Here is a 20,006-nt window from a genome sequence, read left to right on the forward strand (position 1 = left end):
GGCCTCTGGGCTCCCGTCCTCATGCTCCACTTCTTGGCAGGGAGATGGTAGGGAGAGAGGGTCTCCACCAGGTCTATGATGCTTGACCTCATGGATAAGCAGGACCCTGTGTCGCTCAAGCCCTAGTCTCCTGCTTGGCTGAGCCACAGTTCAAAAAGCTGGGTCCCCAAGTGTAGCTCCTTGGGGAGTCCACTGAGACTTGGGCATCCTCCATGGGCCCTCTCTGGCTAGGTGGGAGCAGGTTGACCAGCTATGTGAGCGTTGGCAGTAGGGACCTTCCCTGACTCCCTCCGGACTTCGTCCAGGGGCCCAAGGTCACATCTTCCCAGCAGAGACCAGGCCAAGGTCATTGAGAGTGAATCGACCACTTTAATGTCCTCAGAGAACCTTGAGTGAGATGGGAGGGAGCTGTAAGGAGTGAGAGTGGGCTCCTGGGGGTGAGGAGCAGGGGACACCGAGGAAGCAGGTTCAGAGAGGGAGGGACAGACAGACAAACACTCCAGAGAGACAGATGTCCTGGTGAGGACAGCCGGGGAGCAGGTGCTTAGCTACCAGAAGTGGCCACCCCACCTTTGCTGGGGGGCAGACACACAGAGTGGGGAGGGACTGAGCCCCAGGTACAGGCAGGGTTCCCAGACTCCCCTCTAAGTGGGTCTCAGTTCTCTCCATGGCTGTTCTCCTGGGGGCCTGGCTGTTGCTCCTCTGGGCCAGGCTGCCCTGGTGTCTCCGAGAGTCCTTGAGTTTCCTGAGGGCAGACACCCTGCAGGGGAAGGTGCCCACCTGAGTGAAGTAATGAAGGGGGAGGGGGTTATGGCTGCCACTGCTGGGGCAGGTCCGCCAAGGCACAGAGAGGCCATGATGAGCGCTGGCCTCATCCCTGCCACACCTACCCTGTGCCTACCCAAGGGGTCAAGAGATGCCCTGCCCTGGACCCCAGGATCCAGATTTGCCTGGACTGCCCACCAGGCGAGGTCATGGTGTGAGCAGGTGCCTGACCAGCACAGCCCCCGCCTCAGTTATAGAACACCTCGTCCTCCTCCTCCCAGAGGGAACCGCTGTCCATGGAGGGGAGGGAGCCCGGTAGGTGCGTCCCACCCTCGGGTCCTTGGTGCCCGGGCCGCCGCCGCAGATGCTGCAGCTCTGGGCTGGGGGGCTGTGGGATGCCAGCGGTGCTGGGGGGCTCCTCCAGTGAGGGACAGCTGTCAGGGGAGAGGCTGGGCGAGGAGAAGGCCTGAAGGCTGTCATCCTGCGAGGGGCCACTGGGAAGGCTGTCCTGAAGGTAGATGCTCTCCAGATCTGGAAAAGCAACAGGGTGACGGGGGAATGGCATCCCGAATCTGGCTCTTTGCCCTCTCTGGGGGTGTGAGAAAGGGCAAGGGGCAGAAGACCTGCCTCCAAATCCAGCTGTGTGACTGGCGAGCGTTGTAACCTTGGTCAAGTCACCAAAACCCTCTGAGCCCCGGGTTCCTCCTCGAGGCAGTAAACGAAGGAGTCAAGAGTGGGCTTGGAGCCAGCCTGTGCTCTCTGAGAACTGGGACAACCAGTGCTCCCCTGGGCCTCTGTCCCCTCCCCGTCCCTCTCCATCTGTCAGGGAGGATTAAGCGCAGGCTTCCCCCAGGGCCAAGGCTCCTTGAAGCCCTCTATAGTAACCTGGGCTTCTAGAAAGGCGGTTGCTTGTGCCTGGTGCTAAGTTTCAGATCCGGCTCTGACGCTTCTAACTGTGTCATTTGGAGTAAGTTTCTGAACCTCTGAGTGCCTCTGTTTCCTTATTTGTAAAATGGGGACGACAGGACCCCCTCCCTAGGGCTGCTATGAGGATTCCGGGAGATGCCTTGTGCACAGCCCTCAGTGCGATAAGCACTCGATTCCCGCCCCCACTGTGCTCATTCTCTCCTCCTTGCTCCTGGCACTGCCAGGCAATGGGCAGGGCAAGGATCACTGCCACATTTTGCAGATGAAGAAACTTAGGCTGAGAAAAGGAAGGGGCTTGGCCGAGGCCACACTGCATTTGGTGGTGGGCAGGCATCTAGCCTCAGCTCCGCTCTGCTCACCCCTGCCCCCGGACCTCCTGGGCTGTACCTTGGAGCTGGAAGATGCCCTGGGGGCTGTTCTCGGGGTGCAGTTCCTCATCGTCCAGCGAGGACCAAGCGCTCAGTGTGGCCTCTGTGATGGCAAACTGCTCGGCGACCCCTGGGGGGACAGTGAGATCTGGCTCAGAGGGGAATGGGTGGGGACAGCCTCAGTGCCCCATGGAGCTGCTCCAGGACAGGCCGGAGGGTGGCTGCCTCTCAGCGCTGCCAAACCATGCCCCAGTGGTCAAGAATGCTCACTTAATAGCCCCCCACCCTATGCCATTATTTTTTCCTGCCCAGACAATGTCCATGCAGTGATCTGGGCGCCCCAAGGTCCCAGCTTCACCCCCACAGAGCCCTGGCCAGTCCCCCTCCTCACTGACCTGCCGCAAAGCGGGCCTCACGCAGCTCATCTGGGAGGCAGCAGTAATGCTCGTCCTCAGCTGGGGACAGCTCCCAGCCTGCCCGCTGGGCACTCCAGCCCTTCCACTCGATGAGGTGGGCCACGCGGCCTCGGGCCATGGCCGTGGGCTTTGTGATGTGGTCCTTGATGCTCTGCACCACCCCTGGGGCATGGAGGGCATCTGGGTGACTGTTCTGACACAAGACCCAGCCTAGGGCCTGGCCCCTATGCCTCATGCCCACCCAGTGGCCTGTACCCCGCATTCCCTCAGTGTGCCACGGTCTCCATCAGTGCCCCACACTTCCCCAGGGGCCTATACCCATCTAACTCCTCACGCCCTCCAAAGCCTCCTCCTCACTCCTGCCCTGAGCCCTCTGAGCTCTGCGGCCCCTCCCCTCAATGCCCCCACCCACTGGCATCCGCATTTCCTCCCAGCATCCTACTCCTAGTCCATATTCCCACCCACTGGGTGCTTCTTCCCCAGATCGCCCACACCCCTCACTCCCTTTCTGACTAAGTTCAGACCCTTCTGCCCAAGGAGATCCACCCGAGGACCACTCATGAGCCCCCGGCTTTCTCCATGATCCATTAAATACATTCTGAGAGAGCATCTCTGTGGCCTGCCAGCTCTGCTGGAGGTGAGAGCTGGGTGGGTAGAGCAGGCAAGGAAGGCTTCCTGGAAGAGGGGACCTGGGATTGAAGTTTGAAGGTGGGTAGGGTTTGAACAGATGGAGGCAAGACTGGAGGCTTTTTCAGTGATGAGAAGAGGATGAAGGCATGGAAGAGTCTGGTGTGAGCTCAGGAGTAGCTGGGGTGAGACATGGGGTCCACACTAGGACTGGGTGACAGGAGAAGCTGGGAGCTGATCAGGGCCAGAACAGGGTTGGGGAGAATAAGGTGGAGGGCTCAGACGTTCCTGTGCAGTGGGGAGCTCCAGCAGGGTAATGAGCAAGAGAGTGAGCAGTTAGCACAGCTGTTTAGGAAGAGCGCCCCAGTTGGAGGATTAGGGGTTACTGCAGGGACCCAGCAACAGACATAACAAGGGCTGGGCAGACAGAGAGGAGCGGTCGGGGGCTTTAGGAGTAGAGCTGTTGGATGTGCAAAATGGAGAGGGGGCTGCCAGGAATGGGTCAGCATCACCATTAACCGAGGCTGAGAACAGATCTGGGAGTCACCCAGGTCCCCGAAGCCATGATGTGATGTGAGGAATGACAATTTTTAAGTAGGAGGAAGTATCCACAAAGGTAATTAGAGAGTGGGGAAAACAGGAAAGATGGGAGTGTGGAAGAAAGGGGAGACTCTCTCTCCCACCCACTTAGTTGGCGAGTGTTGGCAATTGGAGAGGATGTTTTGTAGGAAGTGGGGGTTCAAGTGGCGCTTGAAGGGCAGTTGAGGTGGAGGAAGGTGCTGGAGATGGAGGAAAGGTACAGGCCAATGTGGGGAGGGAGGGCCCCAGGGGCCTCAGGGGAGCTGGGTGGGATTTAGTGCTGGGGTCACCTGATGCTGTGGTTTGGTCACCGAAACCCCCTCTACTGGCCTGGGAGCCCACGCCCAGCTGCTTCAGGTGCTGCTGCTGTCAGCTCACACCCTTATCTGGAGAACCACTCTGAGCTCCTGGGAGCCTCCTCACCTGGAGATGCCGGGAGGCTGCAGAGTCCTCCCCAGGGGCAGCCAGTGAGGCAGCAATGGGGGAATATAAAGTCCAGCCCCATCAATTCTGGGGTACTATTCATGCTCCCACGCTCCTAGTGGGACCAGGTGGGCAGGGCTAGACTCCCGCTGAGCCCCTTCCCTAGCCCCCTCTGCCTCCCCCGCTGCCTGCTCGCTTCTCTTGAGGGCCAGTCTCCAGGGAATCACCTGCACAGTCAGGCCATGTCAGCCTCTGCTTCCAGGGAACCTGAACTAAGGTGATGTGACTGGCAGAGAGGCAGGGAGACCATGCCAGACAGACATCTGAAAAACTCTGCCCCACCCCCGCAGAGCTTCTTGAGAACCCAGCAGTTTAATTCGTGGAAACAGAACCCTGAGCCACTGGTCACCCCATGACCCGCATAACCCAGCATGGACTCTGGCATTTAGAAAATGGAGAATCCAACAGGGCTGCCGTCCTCCCACCTGCAATTCAGCTGTGCCCTTCCCACAGCCAGGGTCTACAGTGGGACTGTGCATTCTCCAAGGGCAGGAGAGTTGCAGCCAGAACCTACCCACAAGGGACGAGGTGGCCAGGGCTGCCACATTGTAGTTGCTGGGGCAGGACCTGGAGTCGGACAGGTAGCCGTTGGTGGTCTGGAAGCACCTCTGGAGGAAGGGGCAGGAGGAGTGAGCAGGGTGGGCCAGGCTGCTGGCCGACGTCCCTCCAGTCCCACCCATCCCGTCTCCCAGACCACCAGGTCCTCTGGCCAGTGGGCAGGGACAGGGCAGCTCAAGTCAGGGAGATCCTACCAACTCCCACAGGACCACCCCCACCCACTGTTTCATCAGACTCCTCTCCCCCAGGGCCAGCAGGACTGTGTGCCTGGGCTGGGCACAAAGGATAGAGGGATGGGGATGTCAGCTGGGGCTGGCTAGACTAGGGGACACACAGTGCACTGACCTGCCAAGGATCCCAACAGAAATCCATCTGTTTGTCCTAAAACAAGAGGAGAGAGAGGATCAGGTAGGGCCTGGCACGCTGTCCTGGCAGATGGCCCGAGTCCTTCGGCCCTGGGCGGGGATGGGGGTCAGCCTTCTGGTGCTCCGTGAGGTCGGGGTCTGTCCTCTCATGGGTCATGCTCTGGTGTCCCCCGGCATGCAGAGTAAGAAGGGGGGGCAACAGTGGTGCTGGGAGGAGAGGCAGCGGGTGCAGCTTATAGAGCGGGCTTGGGTGTGGGCTCTGACTTTGCCAAACATGTCTCTTCCTCTGCAAAATGGTGGCAATGTCATTCACCTCACGAGTTGTGGTGAGGCCTAGATAACATAATGGAAGCTGAGAGCTGAGTGCGGTGCTTAGCAGGAGGGGTGTGCTGGTGGGGGGAATGGTAATTACATCAACTGGTGGGTTCATGCCACAGACCCTAAGGCAAGGGTGGAAATTATGCACCAGAATTTGGGGTCCTTTGTGATCCTTAGTGACATCTTCTAAATCAATCTGGACTGAGAAACATATGTAAAATTTTAATATATATTATATATAAATTATATTCATATAAATTATATATAATATAGTATACAAAAATTATAATATACAATTTATATATAATATATAACATATTTATATATTATATATATTTATATTTTATATATACTTATATATTATATATATTATATATTATATTTATATTTTATATATACTTATATATTATATATTATATATATTTTATATATTATATATAATAGATTTTTAAATATAATTTATATAAATTATAATAGATAATTATATATATTACATAACATATATAACATTCGTGAGGCTGCTCAGGAATAGTGGGCTGGTAGCAGAATGTGTTGTCTGCAAGGCAGCGTTAATTTGTGCAGGAAGACCTTCAGGATGGACGGTCTTCTAAACAAGCCTGGTCCAGCCCCTGGATGCTCAGCCCAGTCCAGCCTCTCATGCTGCTGAATATCAGGCCTTAGGGCCCCTGGTCCCACAGGGAGAAGAGGGTTTGGCAGGGAAGGAAGGAGACTGGAATGGATTCTGCTCCCTGCGGGGAGCTGTAAGGGACAGGCCGGGAACTGGGGCACAGGCAGCACAGGGATGAGGAGCAACCAGTTACCTTGCCAGTGACAGCGTCTACAGCCATGGTGGGAGTGCGGCCCGAGGGCAGGTCTGGGTTCAAGGGGTCCGTGCCCTGGGGCATGGGGCAGTCCTTGTGGGCACTTGTGAACAGGTCTGGAAATAAGAGCAAGAGGAGGAACTCAGCAAAGCCCCGCTCTCTCTTGCTTACAAGGCATGTTCAAGGCCCCCCCATAAGATGGGTGTGGCCTTATTTTTATCCAGCATCATTGTAGAGGAAGCCGACTCAAGTCCACAGCAGGGGAGGGGTCCAGCCAGATGCCCTCCTGCCTGTGCCCCTCAGCGGGAATCACTGGCCTCATCTTCTTTTTACCCCCTTTTCACAATTTCTAGCACCCACACTCCAGCATGTTTTTGGCCTCTTGGAGACGTTTAATCCATTTGCCCTGGTATTTCCCGACTAGCTCCTCTTTTGCTCCTGGCCCAGCTGACCCTCAGACACGGCCTCTGAGCTCTCTCTCGCAGACGCCCTTACCTCTCACCCGGGTTTGAGTCTGACCCTCTCGCCCTGTGCCTGGATCTGAGGAGCTAAATGTTGCTGGAGAGAGTGACTGCTACGTGCTAGATTGTAGCCCCAGCCTCCTGTGGGATGCTGCCCGGATCCTTCCCTGTTTCTCCATTTCCTGCTGCCTTTGTTTCCTGCCAGGCTGACAACTTCACCCCAACCTTCCTTCTCAGACATGAAACACACTCCCTCCCCTACCCCACACACTGCTGGGGGCTTCTGCCCCTCCCTCACTGGGTCCAGGATCCTTGGAAAGGTGTCACCTGGATCTTTCCACCCAAATCACCAGAGCCCGCCTGCACCTTTGCCCACATCGTCGCCTTTCCCTCCTGCAACGAAGGAAGAGCTGTTCCTGCTGCACCCAGGACCTTCTGGCCCATCCACCTAGGGCTGGGTCCTGCCCCTGCCCTCCCCTCAGGGGCTCTGCTCTCCCTCCTGTGGAGTTACTGCTCTCTCCACTCCGTCCGCCTTGAAGCATTCAGCCAGCACCGCATATGCTGCCATGCTTCTTGGGCTCTGGACCTTCTCCTGCATTCTCACTCCTCTGTCCCCTTACCACTGGGTGGGGCCATCAGCATCCCAGCATCTCCTGTCTTTTGAGAAGCTTGTGACCACTGTTTCCCTCCAGCGACTTAGCCGTTCCTTTGCTCCCTTCTCGCGATGTGCAGAGAGCTGTGTCCCACCTCTACTTCCTTGTCCTCCAGTTCTCCTCCACCCATTCCAAGCAGGCTTTCATGAGGCAGCCCTTGCCAAGCTGCCAGGAACCTCCATGGGGCCAACTACAGTGGGGGCCGCTCCAGCCTCTTCTTGGAGCTAGAGCTGTGCAGCCTGCCTGCTCTCTTGAGCCTCGCTCTTATCCTGGCCTCTGGCCTCTCTGGCTGCTGTCCTGGGTCCCCTCTGTGACTCCTCCCTGGCTCACCCCTGCCCATTGGCTGGCACCACACTTCCGTCCTGGCCCTTCACTACCCTCTCTCAGACCCAGGAGGCCTCACCTTCGTGTTTCCGCTGCCCACTGCCCATATGCACACCTCCAGCCCTGACTCCTCACTTGAGCTCCCAACTGAGTTTCCAGCTCTCTACATGGATGCACAAGGGGCACCTCAAGCACACCTGGGCAAAAGAGGACTCCCAAATCCAGGTCTACCTTCCCCGGGTCCCCCACTGCACCAACTACAACCCTAGGAGTTTCTCAGGGTCCTGCCTTCCCCCATTCTCCCGGGGACCACCCAGTAAACCGGCAAATCCTATTAGCCCTCTCCTAGGTCTATCCCAGGTCTCCCCGCTCCCTTCTCCCAGGGCTCCCCTGCTGCAGGCATCCTCCCTCCCTGGAAGACAATGGTCCCTGCGCTCACTCGCTGCCCGCCAGCGGAGGGACTTTATGCTCTAGGCCAGATTGTATCACTGGGGTTAGGGGACCCTGTGGGTGCTGCCCCCAATTCCCCTGGATCCCTTTTTCCTGTTTTTGCCCCCATGCCCTGCATGGCTTCTAAGAGGCACCACCTGTGGCTCTTTCTACAGGGGCTGCCCTAGGTAAATTTCTGTTGGCCCCACCTGGAGCAGCCCCAAGCCAATGACTGCCAGGTGCAGGACTCCTTTGTCTGGGATCAGAAAATTCCCCTTCAATTACCCTCCAGAGTACCCTGCAGGATGAGGCTGAGGCCAGGCCTGAGACCACCCCACTGCCTGGTTGGCCTCCTCTATCCTCCTCTCGCTCCGTTCCCTACTGGCTTCCTCTGGAAGGTTCACCTCATATCAGTTGTACCCAAATCCTCATTTCAGGGACAGCTTCTGAGGAGCTGCTCCAAAGCTCTCCGGGTCAGGGCCTGGAGCCAGACTGTCCTGTCCAAATCCCAGCTCCACCCTTACCACCTACGAGACCTGAGCAAGTGCCTTCCCCTCACCCATTTCCTCATCTGTAGAGTGGACCATTGAGCGAGACTGTTCTTGTTCTTCAGGAATTGTCTAGTGGGATCCAAAACTGAGAACACGGAAGCCTTGAAGCCCCTGTGTTTCCAAGCAAGCTACTGTCGCCAGTGGGGAGGGAGATGACCCCATCTCTAATGTGGCCGAAACGGGCTCTGCAACCCCAGCCATCAACCATCCTTCTGACTCCAACCAACCACATCTCCCCACATGCTAACAGGAGGTTCCCAGAGGATCACGTGCAGAAATGTGGGATGCCTGCAGAGGCAGACGTGGCCCCAGTTAAATGTCTCTATAATCAGTGAGAGACAGCAGGCGGGGTAGGTTGGGGCAGTGTGGGCCGGGAAGCAGCCAGCCCTCCAGCCTGTGCTATGGCAAGGATCGTGAGATGTTCAAAGCAAAGCAGGCAACTAGGAAGGAGTCCTGGCTGGCCCTCACTGGGACCGCTAAGAGAGCTGGTTGCAGGGTGAGGGGACCACAGCCCCCATGCTGCAGGGGGAGCACTTTAGGAGGAGAGGGAAGTTGGGCAGGGAGTGGAAGAGGTCAAGCCAGGTCAGGCCTTCCATGACAGGGGCTCTATAGTCAGCAGCCCCCACCCCCCAACACCCAGATGGCTCCCCAGAGAACTCACACACGCTAAGCTGGGAGATCCAGGCCCCCATTCCACCTCACCCCCACCACTGTCCCCTCTCACTCCCCTCCAGCCACCCTGATCCCTCTCCTGGGGCGTCCTTAGAGCTGCCCAGCCACACCTGCCTCAGGGCCTCTGTACTGGCCATCTCCTCCCCACGCCCGGAGCTCCCTCCTCCTAGACACCCAGGGGTTCACTCCCTCACTCCACGCAGCTCTCTGTTCCAATGCTGGGACCTCAGTGAGGCCTCCCCCAGTGGTCTGATTTACAGCCAACACTTTCTTGGTCCCCATCCTGTTTGGGACATAGCTCCCATCTCCCTCCTCATCACGAGTGTCCATCTCATTCATTGACTCTCACTAGGATATGAGCTCTGCAAGGGTTGGGCCCTTGTCTGTTTCCTTCACCACAGCCGCCTCAGCACCTGCCATAGGGCCTGGCACACATAGGCACTCATTGCATATTTGGGTAAGAATGAAGGCATGAATATTTGGGTGCCTGCCACACAGACGTCTCAACAGTGAGCCGGTGTTGGTCAAGGAAGACCCTAAAGTCCCTGATAAAATAACCATGTCTTGACCCTTTCTCTGAAATCCCTCATGCCACACCCCAGCATGCCAGAGGAAAAAGGAATGCCAAGAGGGGATAGAGGTCAGCAGGGTAGAGATCCCATTGTGGCCCGCAGGTCACCAGCCCTAGCTGGCAGGGGAAGGTGGGCATTCAGTTGGAGGTAAGATTAAGGATTCCTTTTATTTTCTTTTCCCTTCCTTCTTTCCTTCCTTCCTTCCTTTCTTTTTTCTTTCCTTCCTTCCTTCCTTTCTTTTTTCTTTCCTTCCTTCCTTCCTTCCTTCCTTCCTTCCTTCCTTCCTTCCTTCCTTCCTTCCTTCCTTCCTTCCTTCTCCTTCTTTCTTTCTTTCTTTCTTTCCTTCTTTCTTCTTTTTTTTTTCTTTCTTTCTTTCTTTTTTTTTGACAGAATCTCGCTCTGTCACCCAGGCTGGAGTGCAGTGGCGCGATCTCGGCTCACTCTAACTTCTGTCTCCCAGGTTCAAGCGATTCTCCTGCCTCAGCCTCCCGAGTAGCTGGGATTACAGGCACTCACCACCACACCCAGCTCATTTTTGTATTTTTAGTAGAGACAGGGTTTCACCATGTTGGCCAGGCTGGTCTCGAACTCCTGACCTCAAGTGATCCGCCCACCTCGGCCTCCCAAAGTGCTGGGATTACAGGTGTGAGCCACCGGTGGCGCCCAGCCTGAGATTAAAGTTTTCTTTTTTTTTTTTTTGAGACGGAGTCTTGCTCTGTCACCCAGGCTGGAGTGCAGTGGCCGGATCTCGGCTCACTGCAAGCTCCGCCTCCTGGGTTTACGCCATTCTCCTGCCTCAGCCTCCCGAGTAGCTGGGACTACAGGCGCCCGCCACCTCGCCCGGCTATTTTTTTTGTATTTTTTAGTAGAGACGGGGTTTCACCGTGTTAGCCGGGATCGTCTCTCCATCTCCTGACCTCGTGATCCGCCCGTCTTGGCCTCCCAAAGTGCTGGGATTACAGGCTTGAGCCACCGCGCCCGGCCGAGATTAAAGTTTTCATCCCAACTGGATTAGATTTAGTTTGCAGAAGAGACCATAGGTTTCTGGGATCTACCCAAAGGTAAGCAGGTGAGCTAGTCAGAGAAGCTGGAGGCAGAGACTGGAGCCAAGGAAAGATCTTATTGAGCACTCCATCCATGACCCAGGCAGGCCTAAGGAGGTGAGAGGCCTAAGGAGGAGATCCCACCACATGGGGTCATGTGGGCTGAGCCATGTGCCTGCACACCATAGCACTCAGCTCATCTTGTTCTTTTTCCTGAGTCCCTGCTGTGTGACTCTGAGCTAGTCCTGCCCTTCTCTGGGCTCCAGGGCCTCCATTTCTACAAAGGCCATGTTGTCCAGGCCCTTCAAAGGCAATGTTCAAACTAGGGGTGCATCTTTCAGTGGGTCATGCAGCCATTTATTGATTAGGCCTTATTTTAATGGAATAGAATGGAAAATATCAGAGCCCACTGCAAGTCACATTAAGTATTACTTTATGAAGCTTCTGTTTATGCAGACACAAGTCTGTGCAGATGTGTGTGCACAACACACACACACAGTAAAAATTTTCGGGGTCATGATGCAAAATATATTATTCCTATGGGTCCAGTCAAAAAAGTTTGCAAGTTGCCAATCTTGAGGTTCCGGAAATTCTGCACGTCTTGGACAAGCCAGGGCCCGCCAAGGTACAGACAGGTGGTACTGGCCATAGGCTGACCCTGGGAACTTGAGAGGCGTTAGGGTATTTCTAGGACCCCTGGCCACCCCTTGAAGCTTTTTTACAACTCTCCAGCCACAGACCAGGGAGCAAGGTTGATGGGGAGGGGAGCCGGGCACGGAGGAGGCTGATGGTGCTGCCAAAGCCTGGCAGAGGCATGACTTGAACAAGGTCATTCCTTGAGATGGTTGTGGGCTTGGAGGACTCCTGGCTCCCACCCCCTCCCCAGTCCGCCTGGCTCCCCACCTCAGTTGGGGTTCGGGTGTCTCCGCCAAAGCTGCCTGCTCCCCCTGAGGACTTTGGCCCCATGATGTCACAGGCTGGTTGCCATGGGGACGTAAGGTAATGAACCAGCCCAGGGTGAAATCACAGGCTATTCTTCGCCCAGCTGGGACTGGTGGCTACATCACCACTGGCAACTGGAAAAACACAGAGTGTCATGTGGCGTGGGGGCTGGGAGGCAGCCCGAGGGGACCGCTAGCACCTGCTCCTGTGGCTCCCTCTCCCAGAAGGACACCCCCTTTCTTTCAGTCCACATCCTACTCTCCTGACCTCAAGGTCAGAGATCCCTTCTCAGACCTGCTCCCTCCCCCACCTCCTCTGTCCACAAGAGTGACAGGCTTCTGGTTGCCATGGCAACCTGAAGAGGGCCATCTTGATCCTTCAAGGAGAGGGTGTCAACCAGATTTCTCCTCCATCCCTCTGTCTTCAACCAGAGCTTCTCCTCTGCATCTTGAGGGTGCTTCCTGCCTTCCTATGCCAGCTCCTCTTCAAACTGCTTTAGAGTCTAACCTCCCAGACAGTTCCTCCTGATGTCCAGCCTAAACCCCTCTTGTTGCAGTTCCCATACTCGTCTTCTCTACTTGATCCTTGGGTGAGTCTGCAGCACAAACCCTCAGGCTCCTATCATCTGCTTCAGGGTCTTCCAACTCCTTTAAGCCGTTCTTTGGGGCTCTGTGTCCCAGCCCATTAGTCACCATGGTTTCCATCTACCCCAAGAGTGTCTCCCAGGGCTCTGTACCCCAGAGGGCAGAGAAGGACCACGTTTGACTCTGCAGCAGCCCAGGGAGGGTAAACATCCTCTTGAAACCACCCAGGAACTGAGCAGCAGCCTGGGGTCAAAGTGTCCCCTGATGCTCCTCCCCGGCCAGCCTCAGGCTTCTCCGCTCAGCTTCTCAGGGCACCTGTAGCCGATGCGGCCCCTCCAGCCAACCATTGCTCGGGTATGTACTGCTCAGCTGTGACGTGCCGGGCTCTGCCCTTGGCTCTGAAGAGAACATAAGCGGCCAAGGCATTCCTCTTACAGTCCCTGAGCTGGGTTTAAGTCCCAACTTCTCACTTTCTGCTCAGGGGGTGGGCATGCGACTTAGCCCCTGTGAGCCTTGGATTCTCATCTGTGAAATAATACCAGCCCGGAAAGGGCTGCAGCAAGGACGAAGCACCTACCACAGCAAGCAGTCTGTAGGCAGCAGCTGCTCCAGCCCTCTCCCCTCAGTGTCTCTCTCTGGACAAGGGACACATCTTAGTCAGCCACTCCTCTGGTCCTGTCCCCAGGGCTGGAGCTGGCCCTGGAGGCTCTGCAGAGGGAAGCCCTTGAGGGTGAGTCCTTGGCCTCTCTGCCTGTTGAATCACTGCCAGGGGAGCAGGCCACAGAGCTTGGCAGAGGCCAGGCCTTGAGTGGACTGAGTATCCCCTCCCTCCCTAGGATGTTTGTTTACGGGTCACCTGAGCCGTGACAGTAGCTCATCCATGCGTTGGCTCAGCTCAGAGCTCTCCAAGGGGGTCCCTTTCCCTCCCTGTGCAAGGATGGAGAGAGAAAATGGGCTCCTCCCCGGAACTTCCACACACTCCAGCTCCTCCCTACTTCCTTCCCCAGGCTCCCTCCCATCCTGTGACCTGGTCTCTGGGAACATCTTGCTCTAGCCTCACCTCTCCCAAGCAACCTGCCCAGATTGGCCTCTGCTGGATTAGGTGACTCCCTCACCTGTGGCCCTAATGGCCAAAGTCTGGCCTGCAGTGATTTGCCGCCACTGTTTACTGAGCAGGTGCGACAGTACCGTGTCAGGTACTGTCCTAGGCCTATTCACCCATGATCTCTCATTTAACCCACACAACAATCCTGCAAAGTAGGTATTATGCCCATTTTACAGATAAGGAAACGGAGGCTCAGAGAGGATAAATCACTTACGCGAGATCACCCACTAATAAGCAGCAGAGATGAGGGTCACACTTTGGCCCGTGTGGAACTCCAAAGCCTGTGCCCCAACCACTAAACAGGGCTGATCTCCAGACAGGGTCCTCGGGTCATCCTTCCAAGGGTTCATGCATCCTGCCTCCCCCATTAGGCTACTCCACGGACAAAGCTGTACCTCTCTCATCAGACTGTGAGCTCCTGAAGGGCAAGGTCCCACCTGCCCTTTCCTCAGTCCCTGGTATAGGACTGCTTGGAAACTATGGGTGGCTCTGGTGGGTCCCCTTAGAGCTTGTGCCTTCACCCAGACGTGACCAGATGTCTGATTTTCCAGAAGAAAATTCTCGGTCTCTCGTTTCTACTCTCACCCCTGACCCCACCAGCCCCCAGTGCATTGGAGACCCCCAACGTGGGGCCAGGAGGCTGATCACTTGGCCTGGAGGAGAGGGCTGGGGCATGAGTGGGCAGGCAGAGTGGTTATGGCACCAAGGGCATGGAGTGGGTACTGAGCCCCTGGAACTGGAGAGAAGCAGGGCAAATATTCCTCTCTGTTCCATACAGACTGCCACTGGTTGCAGAGCCCCAAGCAAATAGGGACCATTCAAGTTTTCCAAGAGGTTGTTTTTCTAAGCACTGGCCGTATACTGAGCACCTCTTTTTGTTTTTGAGACAGGATCTTTGTTGCCCAGGCTAGAGTGCAGTGGAGCAATCACAGCTCACTGCAGCTTCAACCTCCAGGGTTCAAGCCATCCTCCTGCCTCAGCCTCTCAAATAGCTGGGACTACCAGCGCACACCAACACACCTAATTTTTTTTAAAAGTTTTTTTGTAGAGATGAGGTTTCACTATGTCGTGGGCTCAAGTGATCCTCCCACCTCAGCCTCCCAGTGTTTAGATTATAAGCGTGAGCCCCAGCACCTCTCTATAGGGACATAAGAAAGCAAAGGACAGGGTTTCCACACTCAGGCTCTGGGGTCGCACTGACCTGGATTCAAGTCCTGCCTCTCCATGCCCTGGCCATGTGACCTGAGGGAAGACCCTCCCGTTCTCTGAGCCCCGTGTCCTTTGTCACAGGGTTGAATGAGAACTAACTAGGTCAGGAGAGCAAAGGCCCAGCCCGGCTCAGGATAAGCGCTCAACAAACGGTAGCTTAAAAATAGATAATGAACACAAAATAGCTCCTGGAAACAGCATTTGTTCCCTTAATCTGGTCCCAATCACTTTCTCAATGTCCTCAGCACCTCGAGTGCCTGCCACCCACTGCCTTTCCCATGAGGCAGGATGCGGCTAAAAACCTCCGTAGGTTTCCCCTTTCAGCCATGAAGGCCTGTATTAGCTGTCTGCACAGACAGGTAATAAAAATTAAAGGCCGGGCGCAGTGGCTCACACCTGTAATCCCAGCACTTTAGGAGGCTGAGGTAGGAGGATGGCTTGAGGCCAGGAGTTTGAGATAAGCCTGGGCAACATAGTGAGAGCCTATCTCTATTATAATATATACAATTTTTTTTTTTTTTGAGACGGAGTCTCGCTCTGTAGCCCAGGCTGGAGTGCAGTGGCCGGATCTCAGCTCACTGCAAGCTCCGCCTCCCGGGTTCACGCCATTCTCCGGCCTCAGCCTCCCCAGTAGCTGGGACTACAGGCGCCCGCCACCTCGCCCGGCTAGTTTTTTGTATTTCTTAGTAGAGACGGGGTTTCACCATGTTAGCCAGGATGGTCTCGATCTCCTGACCTCGTGATCCACCCGTCTCGGCCTCCCAAAGTGCTGGGATTACAGGCTTGAGCCACCGCGCCCGGCCTATAATATATACAATATTAACATTAAAAGTAAAAATGAGAGCGATAGCTAATATGTACGAGTGCTTACTATGTGTTGGGTACTGGTCTGAATGCCTTACATGAATTAAGCCATTTAGTCCGCCCAGCAACCCTATGACATCAATAATATTATAATTCCCATTTTAGAGATGGGAACACTGAGATACACACACAAGGTCAAGTCACTTGCTGAGGTCACAGAGCTAGTAAATGGTGGAGCCCTGCTTCCTATACTGCACTCCTAGCCTCTCTACCAAGTATGCAGATGCTAACTGCTGCCAATGCTGGGATGGGGTGATTTTCCCAGGTGTGGCCTGACCTAGGTTTTGGGGTTTGGCTGGATGGCCCCGGCTGGGTGCAAGCTCTGGGCTCAGTATGGGCATCAGCCTGAGGCCTGCAATCCTTGGCCTTGGCCAAGGGTGGACGCACTCCCTTCACCCTTCCTTCTGCAGCAGTGCCTACCTGGCCTAGGAGGCACTCAGCACTCAGAGGCTGCGATTAGCAATCGATTGCCGGTGCAGGGGCCAGGTGGGGGCACAGGAGCCCACAGGAGCCTGCAGCTCCAGGAGAGTAAACAGGTGCAGGCACCAGGGCCGAGGGCTGGCTGTGAGTGCAGAGACTGAGGCCCCAGCCTGTGGAGTCAGCATGCCGTGGTTTAAATCTTGGCTTATCCTTTCCTAGCTGTGTGGCCCTGGACAAGTCTCTCCACTGCCCTCTGCCTCTGTTTTCCCACTCGTAAGACGGGGACTGTGTTCATATATAACCCAAACTAGCTTTATCTGCCTAAAACTTTCAGACTAGTATGCGCTCGGAGAGCATCAGTGAGGAGGAGAGAGCTGGGTGGGTCAGTGATGCAGCCACCCAGAGTCTCTGGGACCCTGGCCGTCCCCTGCCCACGTGGCTCCCCATACTATTTTCACCTCAATCCAACTTTTTGGGTGCATGTTGAGACTGTCAAGGGCCCCATCTTCTCAGGAGGGGGACAAGGCTGGACTATACAACTAGATCTGGGGGGCACTGGGGAAGCCCAGGCTGCAGAAGGAAGGGTGGAGGGAGCGCATCTTGGCTGCTGTGGCCCCAAAGAGCCCTGGCAGAGGGGGCAGTGGAGGGACCCCCAGGTGTGGGGTCAGAGGACCTGGGCCCCAGCCTCTCAGGGTGACCTTAGCAGGCGTCTCTTCCTCCTCAGCCTCTGTCCCGTGCTCAGTGGGTCCTCAGCTCAAAGGCCAGTCCACTGGGGCTGGGATCCCAAGGTGCCTGGCATGGGGTGGCCAAATGAAGGGGAAGGGACCTGGCCACTGAGGAAACACTCAGATCCCCTCCACCTGGAGCCAGAGACTGCCTAGAACCTTTGGGGTTTCTGGAGCCTGGTGCTCCTAAAGAATCCTTAGCACTCCTCACTCTTCAAACTCCCTTCCCCTCCCGCTAGGCTGCAGGCCTCATGGACCAGGTGCTGTGCTGGGTTCCTTGCTGCTGGATGCCCAGCATGCACACGGTGCCTGGCACATGGCAGCTATCATGTTAATATCAGCTTAATGCATAGATAAGTAAAGGAACCTCACACAGCCTAACCCTGTACCTTCCCCTTCCCCAGCCGCGATTCCTCCCAGAGACATCCTGAGCCACTTACCTGAATGCCCACAGGAACTCCTGAGGGGAAGGGCGTTATGCTCCCTGCTCAATACCCCCAGGACAAGGTCCCCTCTATTCTGGGTAAGCTACTAGGGTTGATGGGTGTGGTGGTGGTCAGTGGGTTTGGCCTCAGCCTGCAGAGCCTGAACCAAGGCCAAAGCCACCCCCACTCCCAGCCACACCCCCCTGATCCCACTGTGGGGTGAACAGACCAAGGTGGGAGAAGAGCTCAGCCCAATCGCTTGTCTAAAATGTTGCCCAGCGGCCTGTTGGAAAGCTGGTGGTGATGGGTGGGGGTGGAGGTAGGGGGCTCCAAAGACCAACCTGCCCATCCCCCAATCTCTGCAAGACTCTGTGTCCCCTACTCACCGACAGAAGAGGCCAGGGCCTGCCCTGGTCCCCCAGGCAAGGGCAGGTCCCTCCACCTCCCTGGGTACCACCTCAGGGAGAGCAGAGGGTGACAGGTCAGACACAAGAGAGAAAGACCCAGGCGGTAACTGGGAACATCAGCTGTGCTCTGGCCCTTCTGTCCCCTGACCAAGGATGGGGGTGGGGAGGAGGATTAGGGATAAGGGTGGGGGCAGGGGAACCTTCTTTATAACCTGTTCCCCACCATTAACCCTTTCCTGACAACAGCGTTCAGGGACTCTGCAGATGGGGGCACCCGGTAAGACGTGGGAAGGGGCTGTGGGGGTGAGCTGGCAAGGCCTGTGTCTTGGGGAAGGGTGGGACGGGGAGGGTCTGCTAGTTCTCCCCGTGCCCCGCAGTTCCTCCGCGAAGCCAGGAAGAACCGGAGCCTCCCTCCCCTCCCAGGCACCCGGCAGGGGGTGTGTGGCTGTAGGGATGAGAGCGCGGCACTGGACCCTGCTTCGTGTCACCTGCGGGGCTGCAAACCGGGGCGGGGATGCAGTGAGCTCTGCACGTGCACTCTTTGGGCTGCTCCCCGCCCCCCACCGTCCCCAGCCCTGTCCCCTTCAGGACGCCGCGTCCTCGGGGGTGCGGCCGGGCTGTGAAGGGCGGGTCACCAGCCCCACCCCCCAGGTCTCCCAGCGGCGAGGGGACTGTACCGGTCGCCGGCGCCCGATCCCCCCACCCCCGGCCGAGCCCCCTCACCTCGCGACACGCAGGAGCCCATCACGGGGCCGCGGGGCCGGGCCGCTGCGCCCGGGGTGCGTGAGGCCGCGGGGCGTTCATGTCTCCGCGGGCCCGGAGCTGAGCACTGCGCAGCCAGAGGACGCGCCGGGCGGGGGGCTCGGGCGCCCTTGGCTTGGCCTCAACTACAGCCCCGGTCGTCCCCGCTGCCGCCGCGCCCGGCTCGCCTCGCGCCGCCGCCTCCCGCGCCGCTGCCTCCCGCGCAGCGCCCGCCGCTGCCAGGGGAGGGCGACACCGCGGGGCGCGGCGGGCGGGGCCCGGGGGAGCGCAGCCTGGAGGCCTGGGCGCACCTGTGGCCGCGGCGCGCGGGAGGGCCACTTCTGTCCCTTCGGGCCTCCCGCACCTCCAGGGATTGCCCGGGCTGAAGGTCAGGGAAGGGGAAGGAGGGGGCGGGGAGACTCCTGGCATTTGGGGCACAAAGTAAACAACATGAATTTAACCACAACAGCGACGACTGGGCACGAGGGCTTGGGGGCGAGGAGGGGTGTCCACAAGAACAACAGTTCCGTTGAGCCCATTTTGCAGAGGATGAAAGTGAGCCTCACAGAAGTTAGAGGCCTTGCCTGAGAGCCCTAAACTGTGAGTTCAGCGACTTTTGACTGTCAACGCCTCATTCAGAGCGATTGAAATTAACATACGCAAAATAATATATGCCCAGAGGTGGGGTAGAGAGAGTGGGGGTAGATAGTGCGCTGGCGGCCTGGCAGCTGGATGAAGGTCTCCAGCGATGGTTGAAGAGGGGGGCAAGGCTGCCTCTCAGGGCTTGTCTAGGGCAAAGTAAACTGAGGCATGGGTTTTTTTCCCCAGCCCTGGACGGCCTCTGTAGTTATTCACACTCACACGCACATGCCTACACACACACTCTCCCATGTGTACATACCCTCACACACACTGATGGTCATACACACACATATATATGCACACTTGCATTCACACACAGGCACGCACACTCACATACCTACACATGATTACACACAGTCTCCCATGTGTACATACCCACTCACACCCACACAATGACAGTTATACACTCACATTGAAGCACCCTTGCTTTTACACACACACACACATCCCAGCTCCTAAGGTGTGAACATCCTTTATCAAAATTTCTCATGTGCACAGCACTCAGTGTCAGCATCTGAGACCCTCACTCTCACACGGCATCTCGCTCTCTCCTTCACGCCCACCTGTGCATCAGGCAGGGCAGGCACTCTTGTGTCTGTTTTCCAGTTGAGGCAGCCAGGTTCGCTGGTGGCGGCAGAGAAAGGTTTTGAAGAATGAATAAGGAGGGGCCAGGCGCCGTGGCTCACGCCTGTAATCCCAGCACTTTGGGAGGCCGAGGTGGGCAGATCACCTGAGGTCAGGAGTTTGAGACCAGCCTAGCTAATATGGTGAAACCCCGTCTCTACTAAAAATACAAAAACTAGCCAGGCATGGTGGTGGTGGGTGCCTGTAATCCCAGCTACTTGGAAGGCTGAGGCAGGAGAATCGCTTGAACCCAGGAGGCGGAGGTTACAGTGAGCCAAGACCATGTCATTGCACTGCAGCCTGGGCTATAAGACAGAAACTCTGTCTCAAAAAAAAAAAAAAAAAAAAAGCTGGATATGGTGGCACAAGCCTGTAATCCCAGGTGG

General features: G+C 56.5%; 1 protein-coding gene across 1 annotated transcript; it reads right to left on the minus strand.

Annotated features, from left to right (window-relative positions):
• Positions 1 to 313: 313 nt before the first annotated feature.
• FAM131C (family with sequence similarity 131 member C) lies at positions 314 to 18,565 on the minus strand. The gene is made up of 7 exons (XM_050792558.1): positions 18,337 to 18,565; positions 6,228 to 6,343; positions 5,069 to 5,104; positions 4,680 to 4,773; positions 2,456 to 2,638; positions 2,080 to 2,190; positions 314 to 1,296 (listed from the first exon to the last, which is right to left on the minus strand). The coding sequence occupies exons 1-7, from the start codon at positions 18,356 to 18,358 to the stop codon at positions 1,013 to 1,015; spliced, it is 846 nt and encodes a 281-aa protein (XP_050648515.1). The 5' UTR covers positions 18,359 to 18,565; the 3' UTR covers positions 314 to 1,012.
• Between the last annotated feature and the right edge of the window lie 1,441 nt (positions 18,566 to 20,006).

This window comes from Macaca thibetana, chromosome 1 (assembly GCF_024542745.1).
Source record: "Macaca thibetana thibetana isolate TM-01 chromosome 1, ASM2454274v1, whole genome shotgun sequence".
Lineage (NCBI taxonomy): Eukaryota > Metazoa > Chordata > Mammalia > Primates > Cercopithecidae > Macaca > Macaca thibetana.

What these genes read in the sequence shown, in the direction of transcription:
- FAM131C (XM_050792558.1), bottom strand. Translation starts at nt 18,358, where the DNA reads ATGGGCTCCTGCGTGTCGCGAG. An exon ending in GGGCTCCTGCGTGTCGCGAG is followed by an intron (nt 6,344 to 18,336) that starts GTGAGGGGGCTC and finishes TCTTATTTCCAG; the next exon opens with ACCTGTTCACAAGTGCCCAC. An exon ending in TCTGTTGGGATCCTTGGCAG is followed by an intron (nt 4,774 to 5,068) that starts GTCAGTGCACTG and finishes CCCTTCCTCCAG; the next exon opens with AGGTGCTTCCAGACCACCAA.